Source organism: Sesamum indicum, linkage group LG6 (genome assembly GCF_026168435.1).
Source record: "Sesamum indicum cultivar Baizhima isolate 11 linkage group LG6, ASM2616843v1, whole genome shotgun sequence".
Taxonomy (NCBI): domain Eukaryota; kingdom Viridiplantae; phylum Streptophyta; class Magnoliopsida; order Lamiales; family Pedaliaceae; genus Sesamum; species Sesamum indicum.
Window position 1 is genome coordinate 27707272 of NC_142662.1, and position 16435 is coordinate 27723706.

At 37.8% G+C, this 16435-nt stretch overlaps 3 protein-coding genes across 13 annotated transcripts; 1 reads left to right on the forward strand and 2 right to left on the reverse strand.

The window, feature by feature from the left end:
• Positions 1-6960, reverse strand: LOC105163019 (DUF724 domain-containing protein 6). Of its 3 annotated transcripts, none has more exons than XM_011081218.3 (9): positions 6324-6960; positions 5054-5470; positions 3886-4305; positions 3153-3270; positions 2841-3064; positions 1851-1947; positions 1442-1741; positions 1083-1238; positions 1-1011 (listed from the first exon to the last, which is right to left on the reverse strand). In XM_011081218.3, the coding sequence occupies exons 1-9, from the start codon at positions 6864-6866 to the stop codon at positions 284-286; spliced, it is 3003 nt and encodes a 1000-aa protein (XP_011079520.1). In that variant the 5' UTR covers positions 6867-6960; the 3' UTR covers positions 1-283. The 3 variants fall into 3 exon arrangements, with proteins under 3 accessions (XP_011079520.1, XP_011079521.1, XP_011079522.1); XM_011081219.3 differs by having other exon boundaries at positions 3886-4068; positions 6324-6959; XM_011081220.3 differs by having other exon boundaries at positions 5054-5463; positions 6324-6465.
• A 1063-nt stretch (positions 6961-8023) lies between these two features.
• Positions 8024-10288, forward strand: NFU1 (NFU domain protein 1). Its single transcript, XM_011081217.3, has 3 exons — positions 8024-8383; positions 9544-9680; positions 9772-10288. Exons 1-3 carry the CDS (start codon positions 8083-8085, stop codon positions 9958-9960), a joined length of 627 nt encoding a protein of 208 aa, XP_011079519.1. The 5' UTR covers positions 8024-8082; the 3' UTR covers positions 9961-10288.
• Positions 10289-10493: 205 nt separating this feature from the next.
• Positions 10494-16003, reverse strand: LOC105163017 (myb-like transcription factor family protein). Of its 9 annotated transcripts, none has more exons than XM_020694675.2 (17): positions 15620-16001; positions 15447-15536; positions 15283-15348; positions 15141-15200; positions 14973-15029; positions 14126-14255; positions 13916-13983; positions 13628-13720; positions 13464-13511; positions 13106-13270; positions 12526-12636; positions 11591-11686; positions 11329-11403; positions 11187-11250; positions 11051-11085; positions 10893-10957; positions 10494-10806 (listed from the first exon to the last, which is right to left on the reverse strand). In XM_020694675.2, exons 1-16 carry the CDS (start codon positions 15728-15730, stop codon positions 10895-10897), a joined length of 1332 nt encoding a protein of 443 aa, XP_020550334.1. In that variant the 5' UTR covers positions 15731-16001; the 3' UTR covers positions 10494-10806; positions 10893-10894. The 9 variants fall into 9 exon arrangements, with proteins under 9 accessions (XP_020550334.1, XP_020550335.1, XP_011079518.1 ...); XM_020694676.2 differs by having other exon boundaries at positions 10494-10810; positions 11187-11247; positions 15620-16000; XM_011081216.3 differs by having other exon boundaries at positions 10494-10810; positions 15620-15999.
• Between the last annotated feature and the right edge of the window lie 432 nt (positions 16004-16435).

Sequence of the window (16435 nt, forward strand, 5' to 3'; positions counted from 1 at the left end):
TTTTCAAGCATCAGAACTAGTTCCCTTATATCATAAGCCTACTGCACAAAGCTACGAATGGTTCTTTACACGGTCATTACAGCAAATAAATTGAAATGGACTTAGGATCCTACTGTTGGAATAGAAAACAATCTAAGTGAGGAGCTTAGCACCTTTACAAGAGCTCGGAATATACAAACATCCAGCACTGGACTAGCCTTGTGACCTACACAGTTGTACTTCCCAATCAACAAGAGGCAAGAAGTATGACAAGGTTGCAGGATCTCCAGGGTTTCTATACTTATCACAACCTAGAAGCAGCTATGCCTTCAAAATCCCGCCCCACCTTGTTGATGCTTTCTTCAGTTTCCTTCAGTCTAGCCAGCAAAGAAGCAATCTCATCATCCTCCTTTTCCTTGGCTGATTCAGCAAGTGAAAGTTTTTGTTGCAACTTCCCTATATGCTCGTTGATCTCCCGTATCTCTTCATCAATCCTACTTTTCTCACGATTATGCTCTAAAATTTGGTTATTAAGTTTATCCACCTCATCTACAAGCCTTTCCTGTTTATCTTTCACGGAGAGCAACTCAGCTACACGTTCCCGTACAGCCCTAACATCAAACCCCTGTCTTTCCAAGTCAGCAAGTGTCTCCAGAATGTCATCTGTGATGCTTTTAGGATCATTGACCTGCAATCTGGAGGTTTTTTCCACCACACTGGAAAAGGTTACCATGTAACCTATAGCCAGGCCTTCCCGCGAACTTTCTCTAAAATTTTCTAAAGGCTGGAAATGTGGCCTTTGTGGTATCCTTTGGAAAACTTCCATGGACTCTATTGTTTTCCAAAGAACCGTGTTTTTCACAAAAGGCAAGCTTTGCTGCTCGCATGGAACTATTGAGCCTTCATCAACAGACACAGAAGCTCCCTTTCCATTTTCAGGCTGCTTCCCACCGTCCTCTTCTAACACAATGTTATCTCTTTGCTTCTCGCCATTTCCTATGCATTCCTCCATAGTGCTCACAGGAGACGGTCCTGTACAAAATTCAGTATCAATAGGAAGATTGTAAAATCTGGGAAGAATAATACTACATTTATAAGCTTACTTGAGCCATCAATAAAAGATGAAGAGTGCATCCCCTCAATCCACTTTGAAAGTGGTTCATCATCAAGCTCATTGCTGGGTGCATCACAGATAACTTTGTTTACTTCCACAGTGCAGTTAACTTCCATCATTTTCCTTCCAGATGAGTCTAACGAATCTATACAATATGAGAAAAAACAGCATCACCAACCACTAATAGCTCATTTAAAGAAAGAAGAAGGCATTAAGAAGTCGCAGCTGCTGTCTTTGTCTAAACCTTGAGAATCACTTGCTACACAAATAAACAAATCCCATAATATAACACTTATCTGAATTGATCAAACATCAGAGTGTAACTTCAATAATATATAAATAGCTCACCTTGAACTTGGAGTGCAATCTTTTCACCTCTAACCCGTCTTCTTCCTCTCTTAAATGAACTATTCTCTTGCACTGTGATGGAGTCTTTTACAACTTTTTCGTTATGCATTTTAGCAAAAGTTCTTTTCATAACACTTCCTTCTTTACTTTTGGGACCCGACCGACCATTAGTTAGTTTGTCATTGTTGAAAACCGTCTTCTCCTGATTACGTAGTGTGACCTCCATCACTTCCACTTCAAGAACTCTATGTGGTTCATCATCTTTTCTGTAGACATCATCTGAACCAACAACTCCATTTTCTACAATAAAAAGCTCTTATCTATATTCAACATTTAGAGAGAAAGGAAACATAGAAGATAAGGGAGAAAATGAAGAATAAGAGCACCAGCAAAAAGGAAGTTGTTATACCTGCCACTGAAGTTCGAATGCTTTCGATCTGCAGTTTTCGTGGCCTTCCCCTCTTTCTCCTCTCACTGAATTCAACAACTTCTAATTGCCTGCTATCCTACAATAGAGGGGGGGGGGGGGGAAGTAAAAATCATAGTTGTTAATAGCCACGGTGAGCCATGGCGCAAGGATCCCATCGAGCCATAGCGCACGGCGCGGAGAGAGCGGGTCACTGAATTTAGAATCATAAACAAATTGTTTGTTCTTTCCAAGTGAGAAAACCCAAAATCTCATAGTTTGTGTCAGCTGAATGGCAACATATACATTAATTCCATTAAAAATTCAAACCAAGAGGCATCATCGGCACACACATAATCTAGATTAAGAGGCTTTCATAGCATCTCCAGTTGCGGTAAAAATGGAGAGTATGAGGATGTACATGAAGAAGTACATAAACATCCACTTCTTTGATTGATGATGATAATGAAGGGAAAATAAAGTGCAATGCATAAAAAAAACCTCTAAAACCCATTTTTCTTTCCATCCAAGGTGCAGCAGAAAAGAAAAACAGAAATGGGTCAAAAGACATACCCTGAATTCAATTTTTAATTTTATGAACAAAGAGATGCCAAAATGGAGAATCTAGACAGCATAAAAGAAATTATATTTCTTATAAAATCATGGTGTCATCAAGGGGAAGTGCTAGAGAACTATTTTCCAAATAGCTACCAAACAGTAGTATACTTCCGCATGTACTGTCCACTTCTCCTTCATTGATCATAAAAGAATATCCTTGGAGAAACTACCTTGGTAACTTTGGTAATTCAACTTAAGAACCTCTTAGAACTTCGCCACTTCATTCGTCATCCATTATCCTTATATTTACATCACTCTTTCTCCAATTTCATTTTCTCTTTTTTTATTGCACTCTCTTTGGCATAATCAAGCATTAAATAAAACAAATAAAAAAAAAAGTAGAAACAAAAGCATCAATCTTGTAATCATAGTCACCTTCATTTTCAGAATTGTGGAATCATTAAGTTGCTGCATCTGGCCATTCCCAGGATTCATAATCAACTTGCTGCTGGAACGAGACCCTCTCTTACCCTTTCTTCCAAATTCAGAGCTACCCATTTCTGTACATGGCAAACCTATGATGACAGGACGCTCGCCTTCTTCTTTTACTTGCTCATTTTGAACAGGGGTTGTGTTTCCCAAAGCATCTGGCTCCTTCCCTGCAAATTAACTCCCAGTGTTGCTAATTGTTTAAAAATAAAAAATACAGTGGCATATTTTGAGAAATGGTTAAAAAATATTGTATACCTTCAATATTGAGTTCCAGACTTTCAAGTTGCAATTTTGGCTCATAGTCATAGCTGGATGTGAGGTTAACTACCTCTCCAAATTTTTCTGTTGCATCTATGTTTCTTTGCTTTCTCCGCTGCATGAGTTAATAACAGCAGATCCAGACAATAGAAATCAACGGTTCGAATACCAATGCAATAGAGAAAGGCTCAAATCATCAAACAGCAGGCCTACAGAGACAATGGTTCTACCAAACTGAGATGGTTAAAGGTAAAATCAGAAAGAAACGAAATGCAAATTTGGCATAATACACTCATTTTTTTTTTTTTGGTGGTTACTAAGGAAGGAAACTACTCAAGATCATCCAAAAAGAAAGCCCACAACCTTCTATGATGGATCCTCCCAAAAGGCAGCCTGGATAATGCACACTCATGGTTGCTGCAAATCATGTCTTGTTTCTATCTTTGCTTATTAAGTTAGACTTTAAATGTCTGATTGCCTTCTTATGGAACTACTCACATATCACTCACAGCCAACAAACACAATCTGCAACACTCTCTTTGAGTTCCGAAGCGGGCAAGAATAAACCCCATCCTGTGATTAGGAGGATTGAACTTAAAATGGAGGCACCAACTTAAGTGTCGAGAAGGTTTACCCTTTCATCAAGGGACAAGTATGACATCTGTCAAGTTTGAATAGTAAAATAATTCAAATGTATTATAGCAAATATATAACAGTAATTGTGACTTACAAGTCTCCTCCCCCAGGAAGGTTGATCCGAGGAACAATCCCCAGTAGCAGTTTGTCTTGCAGAGCTAGCTTTATAATTTATAGAGACTGGGCTTACAGAAACACACATCTCTTCAGTTGATCTATCATGGGTAACTTGTTGACTTGATCCAAGTACATTTCCTTCCTCGAGCTTTTTCAGAGGCTGAGAAAGAGCACCCCACGAATCAGATAAATTCTGTCTTCTTTTTATCACAGATGCAGTCATGTGTGACATTTTCTTATCATCAGAAGTTAGTTGCTCAAGCTGACCCTTCCTCAATGTCGATGAGGAGGGACTTTTTCTATCACAAGAGTCCTTCCTATCACCTGAATAGTTCACTGGACAGTGGCCACAGTGGCACTGGAATTTACAAGGGTGCGTGTCCATGCATTCCATCATCTGAAGATGGGAAACTCACATCCTGAGACAACTGAAAGGACTCATGGTATTTAACTACTAGCTAACAACTAAATGTGCACAAAGCACATCACTACCACTATCAAACCACAGAAAATCCAGTGACAGCAAAATCCCTCAACTCCATATAACCCATACTCTAATAGAATACGTTCAGACTACTCATGCATAAAAGAAAAGAACACATACACTATGCTGGAGTACAATATTTCTTATATATAATCAATTGAATGCTAAAGAAACACTGTATTTCTATGTAGAGTAAGCTTGATCATTCATACCAAAACATGACATAAGAATGCCGCTATATATCATATAAGAAAGCTTTAAACAAATAAATTGAATAGGCTAAAATGTTTCCATTGAGATTAAGAAGGAATAGAAGACACATAAGCCAAATCACTCACTCTCCCCCCAGTTTTTATTTTTTTACATACTTTTTCCTGTGATGAGGGTAGAGGGTGTGCTGTTTATGATCGGCTAACACAATATTTATTTTGCAAATAGACTATAACATTCAGTAATCAGAAACACAACTTGTCTTATTCCACATGCACAACAGAGATAAGCAGGGGAAATCCTGCTTCCATGATCTCGCAAGAGAATTTGTCACTATGGCATATAGAACAACTTAAATCGATTTTCAAGCTACATGCAATGAGAGATGGAAAACGAGAGAAATATTAGGGGGCAAAAAAAGAGTGGTTTTAAGCAACGAAGCAGGAAAAACCTGGGAAGAAGTGAACCATTTGCCGTCCTTCCATTCCATATGAGGTCTTAATTCTGACTGATAGAATTCCTTATCCCTTTTCATTTGCTTAAAGAATACAACATACCTACTATTCTCAAGCTCTTTTGTAATAACCCCACTCCACCAGCCAAAATTAAAGAATGCATCAACTTTTTCCAATAAATCAAAATTCTTCTCCTTGAGAAGCGGAGGGCAAGGTCTGAGATGGGGGGAGTCAATTGTTACTTTAAGTGCCTCAACCTTGTTATCAGTATCTTCACTACAGTACTCCACCACAAAAGCTCCTTTTCCCAAGTCTTCCTGAATCGTGGCTGGAAACCAAGCATCTCGACGATCTTCTCTGTCAAATGATACTTCTACTGTTCTCCCCACGTCAAACATTGATCCTGCTATATTCTTCAAAAAATTCAAGATGAACATGGGAATCAAACAAAAATTTAACAGTAAGATTATTGCATATACATCTGAAATTCAAAAACTACCCTTTTCAGGGTTTCTCTAAATTAACGCATTTAGTGGATAAATGGAAACAGATTCAATACATGAAAACTATCCTTGAACCCATTAAGATATAATTAATGTTATGCTACATGCTAACATAGCACATATATACATACAAATGAGTACGAGTGCGCATAAATTGAACATTCCTAAAAGATTAAGCAGGATACAAACCTACATAAACATAATAAGAAACACAATCACCCTAGACTCACACCCACCCACTATTTGTAAACCATGACTCCGCACCACAATTTAAAAAAAAAGAAGTACCATTTCTCAAACAATCAAGAGAGTAGAAATAGAATGTATCCATGAAGTAACAAGTCAAGAAACAAAACAATAAAAAATACTAAAAGCACTGGTACATAGAATGTAATATAAAGCTTCAGAACATAAAGTGGCAGGATCTCTAAGAAATTTCAGTTATCGAGCAAAATCCTCTGGAGAAACCGAATCACAAGCTGCAAGCATGACTTGGAGCAAGCAAACAACATAGTTAGAGAAACTAAATGAATTCATCCCCACAGAAAGACAAGCTCAAAAGGGAAGCAAAACAATGCATGCAAGAAGAATTGACAAAAAAAAAAAAAAAGGAACTGCAACAGTAGAAAGCAATAAAATAAGAAAACCCTAGAAATATGAAGTTAAAACAAACATCTCCAAGATGTTTGCCTCGTACCGGCAGATGGAAAGAATAAAATGAACAAATCAGTGATATAAAAAACTCAAACAAACTTTGGTGTACCTGCTTCCCGGGCCGGACCCAGCTCCCATTAACCCAATCCCAGTGAACCCTAAGTTCGGCGAGCCCAAATTCGAGCTCGTCGGGTGGGTATTGAAACGTTACGACGAACCTTTGACCACCTTCCACTACTCGGGATACGACACCTGTCCACCAACCATCCTTGTAAAAGGCGTCAACGACGTCGTCTGGTTCGAAACCCTTGACAATCTCTTGCAATGGCGGCGGGGGCCTCACGAAAGAGATGTCGACGTATTCTCTCAGGCGATCGGACCCATCTTCATCAGCCAACAAATCGATGTACTCGACGTAGAGTTTCTCGGATTTCTTTTTACTGCCTTTCTTTGGGGGTGGAAGAACGGTGGCAGAGAAAAAGACCCCTTTGAAGTCTTCCTCGTCAGTCCGGACTTCAACTAAAGAACCTTGGGGGAAGTGATGATGGTGGTGGTGGCGGCTGCTGCGACGGCGGTTGTGTGGGTGGTGAGGAGAGGAAGTTTGGGGAGAGCGGGGTTTGAGGGGTTGTAGATGCTTTGCAGCACCGCCCATGTTTTGAGTAAGGGGCTTAATGCACCCGCCCACCCGCCAAAAGCCCAACCCTAGAAACTCTACTTTCAAACCCCAAAGCAACGGTACCGCTTCTTCCAATTCCCAAACCCACTATTATTATTATTATTATCATTCTCCTTGTTTTCCATAGTTAGTTTAAAAATATAATATTTTTTTATGACTGAGGAGTTAGTAGTATTTTATGTTTCTACTAAGATTTTGTGATTTTTCAGAAATATATAACTACTTATTTAAGGAAATTAATTTTTATTTAGTTGTTTCTATAAACCATTTTAAATAAATAAATATAATTTGTCATATTTTATGGTGCTACTTTATAAGATCATATATTGTGTGAATATACGAACAATGTGCTAATGAGTTTACAATTGACCACGCCTCAAACTAATCACTGCTACATGCAAAGTTGCAAACGCAATAAGTATATGAAAAAGAATTATGGTATAAGATGAAAAAGAAACAATTGTAATAGTATGAGGAGATGAAAAAGAAAGAATTTATAATTGAGTACGGCTCAGTCTAATAATTGTCGCATGCGGACCCAACAAGCACATGAAAAAAAGAAACAATTGTAGTAATATGAGAAGATGAGAAAGAAAGAAGCTCGTACCGTACTGATAAAAGAAATATACAGTGAGTTGATAAATAAAAAATAAATATTGGTTTATAAAAAATATGAAACTTTATAAGAAAAGTGAGATGGGAGAAAAACATGGAGTAATAGATTGAACGAACCAAAGATATAATTACGAGATTATTAAAATAATTATTTTATCCTTTTTTTTTTAATGGAATGTATGAATTAAATAGTTTTATAATTATAATAGTATAAATGAATGAATTGAATTAGTATAATTCTCCCCCTCAATCAGTTCAAAAGTTTAACATGTAATATACATATCCATCATAGTTAGTAGGATGTAAGTGCCAAAAAAAGGGTTAAATCTGTCCAAAACTATTAAAGGTAAAAAGAAAACGTGATATATATATTATTATAATATCATCTTCAATTGATATTGTTTTCAATTTTCAATAACATGTCCACATATTAATTTCATTCAATCACACTCATTTTCTAAAATTAACCACATCTACATTTGCATGTCGGCCCCTCAACTCTTTTAAATTCGCAGAAGCAGAAGAGTATTAAATTCCCACGAGAACCACGATTGGAGGAGCTAAGGGCGAAAGGACTATGGCGTCCATGGCAGCAACAAGAAGCTTCGCCTTCTGCCTCTCCTCCAGATGCCCCAACACCAAATCTGCCCAATCCCAATCATTTGTACACCTCAATTTCAGGCTGATGAAACAAAATCATCGGAAACTCAACCTTGTAAAAGCCTCAGCGCCTGGATTGTACTCTGCCGACCAGTTCGACCTCACCTCAGAGAACGTAGACAAGGTGCTAGATAACGTCCGTCCTTACCTCATAGCTGACGGTGGAAACGTCGATGTTGTATCGGTTGAAGACGGAGTCGTGTCGCTCAAGCTCCAAGGTAAGCCCCATTCTTTCTTATACTTGTTCGTTCTTCACCTGTTCAGTCGTTTCTGGTTATCCAAGCTGCTGCTGGATTTGTGAAGTGGCATATATTACATCTTATTGTTATGGAATAATTAAGTATTTTCTGGTTGTAAGGAAGATTTCCGTAGGTTTTCTGATGTATAGAGTAAATTGAATGGTTAAACTACTTGGATTTGGGAACTCCTCTGTCGAAGAGCCTTCTGTACGCAGATCTCGAGATATTAGTAATTACATAACATCTAGAGTCCGGACATAAAAACGCCAGTGGGCTTGTGCCTGGATTAAAACCTGGAATGATATTCTCATTAGGCTCTCGTCCACTCGTAGATTCTTATTTCCCTTATCACCTTTACCTTTTGCGTTCTGATATATCTTGTAAACTTGTACTAGTTTGTGAGTCTATATTTGTGTTGCTCTACGGGAACCTTTAGTTCTTACAATGTTGAGATGGTGCTCATAACTGGCCAAAAGATCCTATTTGGTATACAATGATATATAGTTTACTTTGTCGTTGATGCATGTCAACATGGAAGAAAGAAAAATCGTGGCCTCGTGGATTGTTGCCTTGTTATTCAATCATTTGGGTACCCAGTTTTACGAATTTGGAGGTTTTTGGCATGGTGTAGGTAATATGGAAAATCCCCAACGGTTTTAGTAACACAAAGGAATTATAGGTTAGATAACTTAAAATGAAAAGGTATTCGGTTGTTTGGAATGGTTCCTATTTATAGATGAATTCTTTGACAAGTGGGTAACGGGCTGATAGGCCATTTGCAAGAAAAGATCTCCCATGCTCGTATAAAATGTGATTTTATGTGACAACATGCTATGCTCAGTCTGGACAAGCCTGCCAGACTTTGAACTTTCCCAGAGCTCTCTGCCTTAGAGTTCGAACAATAGAGCTTACAAATGTTGGTCACACTTCGCATTGTTGATGTGGTTATTTGGTTTTTTATAAATGTTAATTCTTAGTGTATTATTAGTAACTTAATTATAAAGTAATACTTCTTCCATCATCATGGAAGAAGCATAGTTCTCTATGTTTATCTGGAACTCGAGTCTTAGTGCTGAATAAAAATACATCCATTTGACAAGTATGATCCGAGGGTTTATTTATGCTTTACCAACAAATAGGAGCGTGTGGAAACTGTCCAAGCTCATCAACAACCATGACAATGGGAATTGAAAGAGTTCTCAAGGAAAAATTTGGAGATGCCATCAAGGATATACGTCAAGTATATGATGCGCAAATACTTGAGACTACTGTTGAGGTGAGTTTACAGTAGAAAAAGTTATGTTATTTATCAGACAAGCATATATCAGATAGCATAAACTTGTATGCATTGGTTCATCTACCTGCAGGCAGTGAACAGCCATCTAGACATCCTAAGACCAGCCATTAAAAACTATGGTGGGAGTGTAGAAGTGTTATCTCTTGTGGATGGGGACTGCCTCGTAAAGTATGTTGGACCTGATTCTATTGGATCAGGAATCAAAGCAGCCATCAAGGAGAGATTTCCAGACATCGCCAATATTGAGTTCACCAACTAGCTGCTTTTGGATGGTTAATTTAGCATATGGAACTTTATTTAGCTAAGATGGAGGTTCTCTACATGAAATGAAGTGATGGTGTTAGGTTAGGCGTGCAAATTTCATGTACATACAATGTATTTACGCCGTGAAAGTTCGCTGGTATCCCTTTGCTGCCATTGCTTGCTGAATGTATAGTTGCGATGCTGGTCATTCCCTAAAATATGATGTATACACGCACAAATAATCGGTGAGGTGGGTTTGTATTCCATCCCTCCGCTTTTGTTTATTTAGATGTCAGGGTACAAGTTTACTGCTTTAATGTACAATCCAAGTGATTCCATGGACCTATCCACAGTCTTCTTTGCTGCAGTTGTTGCCAAATTAATCTAGAAAGAAGAGATGCAGCATACATTCATCCGTTACTATTTTGGTTTTTAACCAAGGTCTGGAGGAGATTAATCCCTCTACCTGCGAGGACATATTTCATATGTTAATTCATGAAACACTATATCCTTTCCAATTGTTGCATAACCGTATGGATAAGACAGCACTAAAATTTCTAATCAGAGATCCTAGAAATTGAATTTAACAACATAACATACAATGGTGGATTTGTATTTTTTACAACATAAGAGCTAAGGACTACAGAGGAATAAAGGCCTTTACATAAGATAAATACGTGAGCATTCTCTAACACAATCATCTACTCCCAAATTTCTGTCAATCCTTCTTAGCCTTGCAGTTCTGCTTCTTGATATAGATATTATGCAACTCCTCCATAACCAAGAAAGCCAGCTTTAGAAGCTCAAACACAGTCCTCCACTAGAGCTCATTAAATGTGCAACTTGCAGTGCACAAGTTCAGCTGGCTGACAAAGCCATAACAGAATCCATTTAAAATCTCTAGCTACTTGTGTATGGATAAAAACAAGGAGAAGAAATATCTATTACATTTAATCTGAAGCCTTATACTTCCGTGGCCTTTTAGACTGAGCAGGTGATGATGGAGCCGGGCCCTTCAGAACCAACATGAAAATTGCAGTATCACTTTTTAGCCAGCTTAATGACGATAAGCAAAGAAAGAATAATAAATGAAAATTGAAGTGTACCTTGCGCTTCTGTTCCCTTTTGCCAAATCTTTCCCCTGAAATACAAAGCATAACAGGCAGGGCTCAAATAAGGAAAGTGAAAATAACGCGCCAAAGTTTAAGGTCAAATCTATATCGTCAATAGGGTTATTATTACCTCCAATGCTTAATGAATCAGGGGTAAAAGTCCGATCAAGATCCGCAGCTCGCAGTGACTGCTGCTGAACACAACAACATTTTGTGCATCAATGAACCCAAGACTATAGAGGAAGAAAATAAATTTAGTTGGCATTACCTACCTTGGGAGGTGTACCAGGAGTTTCAGTATATGAACCCTCACGAAATGATGAACCCTCTGCCTCCTTGTATTGCAGCTGTCATAAAAAGATTGAAGGTTAAGAAACAACCAAAAAACATGCCACAAACTTCTTGCCAAGACGATGAAGCAAAGGTTTGTAACTTCAGCCACTTCACTGCAGAATATCAAAGTAAAGAACATACTTGAGCAAAATACACCCTTAGCTCTGCAACATCACTTAATTATATGCATGGTTGACATACCTGCTTCTGAAGATTCAAAAGTGTCAGTATCTCTTTTCTTAATTCAAGATGCTCAGCACACACAGCTTTTGTGGGAACCTTTGGTTTTAAATTCACCTGCAAAACAACCCTACTAATTCAAAATCAGTCTCTATGCCCAAATTTGGGATCAACGACCTTCTAAAATTCAAATTCACTATGTCAAAATAATCATACGAAAAACTCAAAGGAAGAAAAACTTTTAAAAAACAAGTTATAGGACTCTAATTCTCCACAATACTGTGCTTCTGTTTCCGCAAAAAGTTCCAGGCCTCCTAGTCTCCTATGATTTTAGAAAAATAATTCCTTTCCAGAATTAGATAACTATGATGATGGGAGATAGAATCCTTTCACTGAAGTCTAGAGGAGAAATAAAGAAACAAAAGGAGAGCAGGTTTTATCCATAAGACGTCTTTCATCTGAGAAATAATAAGGTCCATTTTTTTATTATTTCAATAAAATCATCTTCATTTAGCTCTTTGATTTTTGCAAAATAGTTTTTCCTATCAACGTTTCATTATTTCAAGAGCTCTACATGTAAATCCTTCTTATTCTTACACCAACCTTTTTACATCTCAGTTTTTCTTTTATGATCTTTTATTGTTCTAATTTAATTGTCGCATCTTTAAAATACGCATAGCATTTCACATAAATTTTAAAATATCATGGGATTTACAGGCTTTAAGCTTCCCAACCCCAAGATGTGGAGTGCCATACTTAACCTTTGCCTTTTCCAATACTAATTAAAAGTAACATCTTCATCCTTCCAAATCTGGTATGGAGAATGATGAGATTATAAAAGAACAAAACAATATGAGATGCAATTTTACTGGCTAACACCTACCAATATTATTGAATGCGAAATAGTGTACTGAAAGTCGATATCAAATTATAGTCTTAAGGAGCAGAAAACACACCCCAAGATCTTGTAAAGTCTGCTCAACTCGTTTGATAGTCCGAAGTCCCGCTGATGAACTTGCAGCTTGCACCATTTGCTCAAGTGCATATGAGCGCAAGTAAACTCGTAGCTGCATAAATTTCTTGGTTAACAATACTAACAGAAAAAGTTTCTCCTAAAGCATGGCATTCAAAAACAAAAACGAGACTGCGCAAGGTGCGTGGACATATACAAATGAATTCTTCATGCGAAACCAAGATATAGATACACCACCGAACCCCCAGAAACAAGAAAAGAGGGGAAAAACCTGTCTTCTTAAAGCAATGAGCTTCCTTATGCACTTTTTTAAACTTAGAACTCAGATCCAGCAGAACAACATACCTTCTCATAAACATTACTTATCAACTAAATACAATTCGACTGGTATAGGTGCAACAAGTAGGAGCCAGAAAGGGAGCAGGAAGCGATGAGCAAAATCTAAGTAAAATCATATAGTTCCATAGAAACAATCCAATAATAACATATACCAGCTTAAAACAGAAAGAACATAGAAGGGAGAAAAGAAGAGTTTGCTATCATATATCTTATTTCAGGCATACCATGCGAAGAGAAGCAATAACTGAAGCAGTTTCTGACACTGGAGCTGTGATAGAAGAACTGGGAATCTGAGAATTTGTAGAAGGATTGACAGTATCAGCAGTAGCCTTATCAGCACCTAGTGATCCAATATCTGATAAGACTGGCAACTCCGACTCTTCAGAAGCCTAACAAACAAGGAAGAAATCACTTGATAAGACTCCAAAAATGACGCCAAAGCCCAGCAAGCAGACTTTGTCAATTAAGTCTATTAGATGAAATGATAATCTTGCAGAATAATTAGCACAAAGCATTTAATTTCACTTGATTTTATGCCTGTATTCCACAGGAAACTCAGGGGTTCCGGGGATTAAGGCAGACCTTACTAGCCTTCCGTGCCTCAGATATTTTCTTTGCTTGAGCAAGAACCTGAAAGTGGTAAAAGTTGAGAGTAAACCTAAAAAATACTAGTAAAAGATGAAACAAATATCATCCTGCCTATCACATATTAATGCTACCAGCAGATACAGTTACGCTGTTCAGACCTCAACATCCTTGCGCTCTTGCTGCTTTGTATGAGAGAGCAGCAGGTTCAATGCACGCTTCCTCTCTGTTTCTTGAGAAGCATTATAGGTCTCCTACACCATTGGAGGAAATTTAAACATAAGGAGACTGCCACAAAGTGGCATAGTTCAGCCCAAAAAAGCAATATGAGACAAACTATGACTACTGGAACATCCAACTAAAAAAATTAGAAAAGACCATTCTCAAAGCAAAGAGCCACATATGCACACCCAAGATATTGGTGTAGAGGATAAGCAACTTTATCAAACCTTCACAAGTGGATGCGTGGCGACATCGCCAGGAGATAGAGCCCTAGCAATCAAGATAGCTCGAGACACTGATCAAATCAACAAATGACATAAAAATCAGTTCTTAAGGATTGCAGACTTCAAATTGCTCAAGTTACTTGGTTATGTCTCCTTAAATGCACGCTTAAAGTGGTCCAATTTCTAATCAATAAGATAAAATACAGTGAGTACCACTATAATAACGATCCTTAAGCTCCTCCACAGTTTTTGATGACGGGAAACGGTCAGCTACCACAATGAAGCGGAGATCAAACCGTTCACACAAATCAAATAATTGATCTGTCTCTTCCTTGGTCCATGCCTAACGTGAGAATAGAGAGGTATGAACCCTTAGAAGTGTAATGGTATAGGAAAAAAAACTGACATAAGCGGGAAACTGAGTTTGATTGTAACTTTAACTTCTCTACAATAGCTCAAAATTGAACCACATTAACCTATGGTAGTTTAAAGTTAGTAACAAAAGTACTGAACACTCAAATTATATCTCTTTGGCAGTGGGGTTTAAGACTGAATACTTCTACGGGTCAGGTCAGTCTGGCAATTGTTGGTATAGGTTGAATGCATATCTGACACACATGAAGTCAATTTGTTTCTACAAATCGGTTTAGTCTTGCAAGATATGGTTAACACATGAAATCCAACTAAAATACTTTAATTACAGTTATAGATAATAGGTGAACATGAGATTGAGCAAAAAGTACAACCCCGACAGAAACCTATGCCCTCAAAAACTGGTTTTAACACCAACCAAATACCTAACATTTAATCAAAGTTGTACTAGTGTACACAGTTCACCCAATTCAGTCGCAAAAAGTAACCATTAGAGAGAAACCCATGGTCACTGTAGAAAGGCCACCACATCTATAAAGTTAGAGCTCATCATTCGCATAGATACTTGATCAAAAAATTGAACCAAAATAATTCTTGAAACATTTGATATTAAGCATGCACACACAAAAACAAAAATTACGTATGACAAGAGAACACAAATACTGCAAAACCAACCGCGGATACATACAGGATCAGTCAAATACTTCTCGTACTCCTCATCTGTGTACTTGAGCACATCAACAGACTGCATTGCATACATATTAGCAATTCATGCGTCATTAAATATAAAATTGAAGACCAATACTCAACAATATAAATATGATCCTCATATATTCGGAGGAAAGGTTTTGCATACTTTGTTGTACTTTGCAAATGAATAGTCACCGGTTGGTGGAATGCCATTTACAACTCGGACCTACAAACATAAGAGCTCAAGCACTTATCAGTCTTGCATGCACCGATATTAAAAGTGATTGCCTAAATCCGAAGGAACATACCCAATGGTAAAGCTGCAGGCTATCTTTCCTTGCAGAATTTGTAAAAGGAAGCCATTGCCAAGTGATCTGCGGAGGCAACTTTTTATCTCAAAAACTATATTTACAAGAAGCTTCAACAAATATGCAAGACGCATACATCGACTAGATATAAGCAACATGTAAACCTTCTCATTGTCGGATTGCGCTTTCCGTTTTAACTGATTCACATCAACCGCCGGCATCAGAGGCGCCAATCCACCTGTAAGGGCGTACACCTAGAGCATCCCGCGAAACTATTCAAATGCCATCAAATACTTCAACAAATTAGAGGAATAACTTAAAAAAACATAGTTTGAACCTCGCGCGAAATTCCATCAGGTTTCCTCTGAGATTCTTTGGGAGGCTTCGACTTCTTCTCCTGTATGGGCAATGCATTCTTAGGCAATCCTAATATATCCTTGGCATCCATCAGAGAATCCAAAGTTTTTCGCCTCAAAACAATAATATTTTTAGAAATCAAGTTTCCTCCATAAAAGCAAAGCAAGCGACGAAAGTTGAAACTCGCGACACAGTAGAAACCAAAAATGGAGAAGGGGGTGATATTTGAGATCGAATTCTTGGAAGTTGGAAGAAATTAGGGTTTAGAAGAGGAATTAGGGTTTTCGGAGGAAGAAGAGTAAGACGTGTTTGTGGAGAAGGAATGAGAGGGGAAGGTTAACAGGGAGATGAAAATGCTGTAATGGCCTCGAGTCCAAAAGTGAAGGCCCAATATTTGGTATTATTGGGGCAAGATAGAATTGGGTCTCAAGGCCTACTTCCTTCATACTGCTAATGAATAAAACTGTCTTGTTTGTTATTTTAACCATTAATTGATAAGCCGTAAATTCAAATAGAGGTGGGATTTGGAGTCGTATAATTTAAAAAGAGAAAGTATTGTGTTTATATAAATAATAAATATTGTAATGAATCAATGATTGGACATTCATTGTCCAAAACCCGCAAGCTTAAAGAGGAGTGAAGGCGCATGTTAATTGGGGTTGTGTCAATCAATGATCAAGTAGTCATATGTCACTCAGGAATAGATAAAGCTAAAAGCATGTACGTACATAATTAAGTGGTTAAATGATTAGATTAGAGAGGAGGGCTGAGGCTAATGCTCCACATGGCACACGAT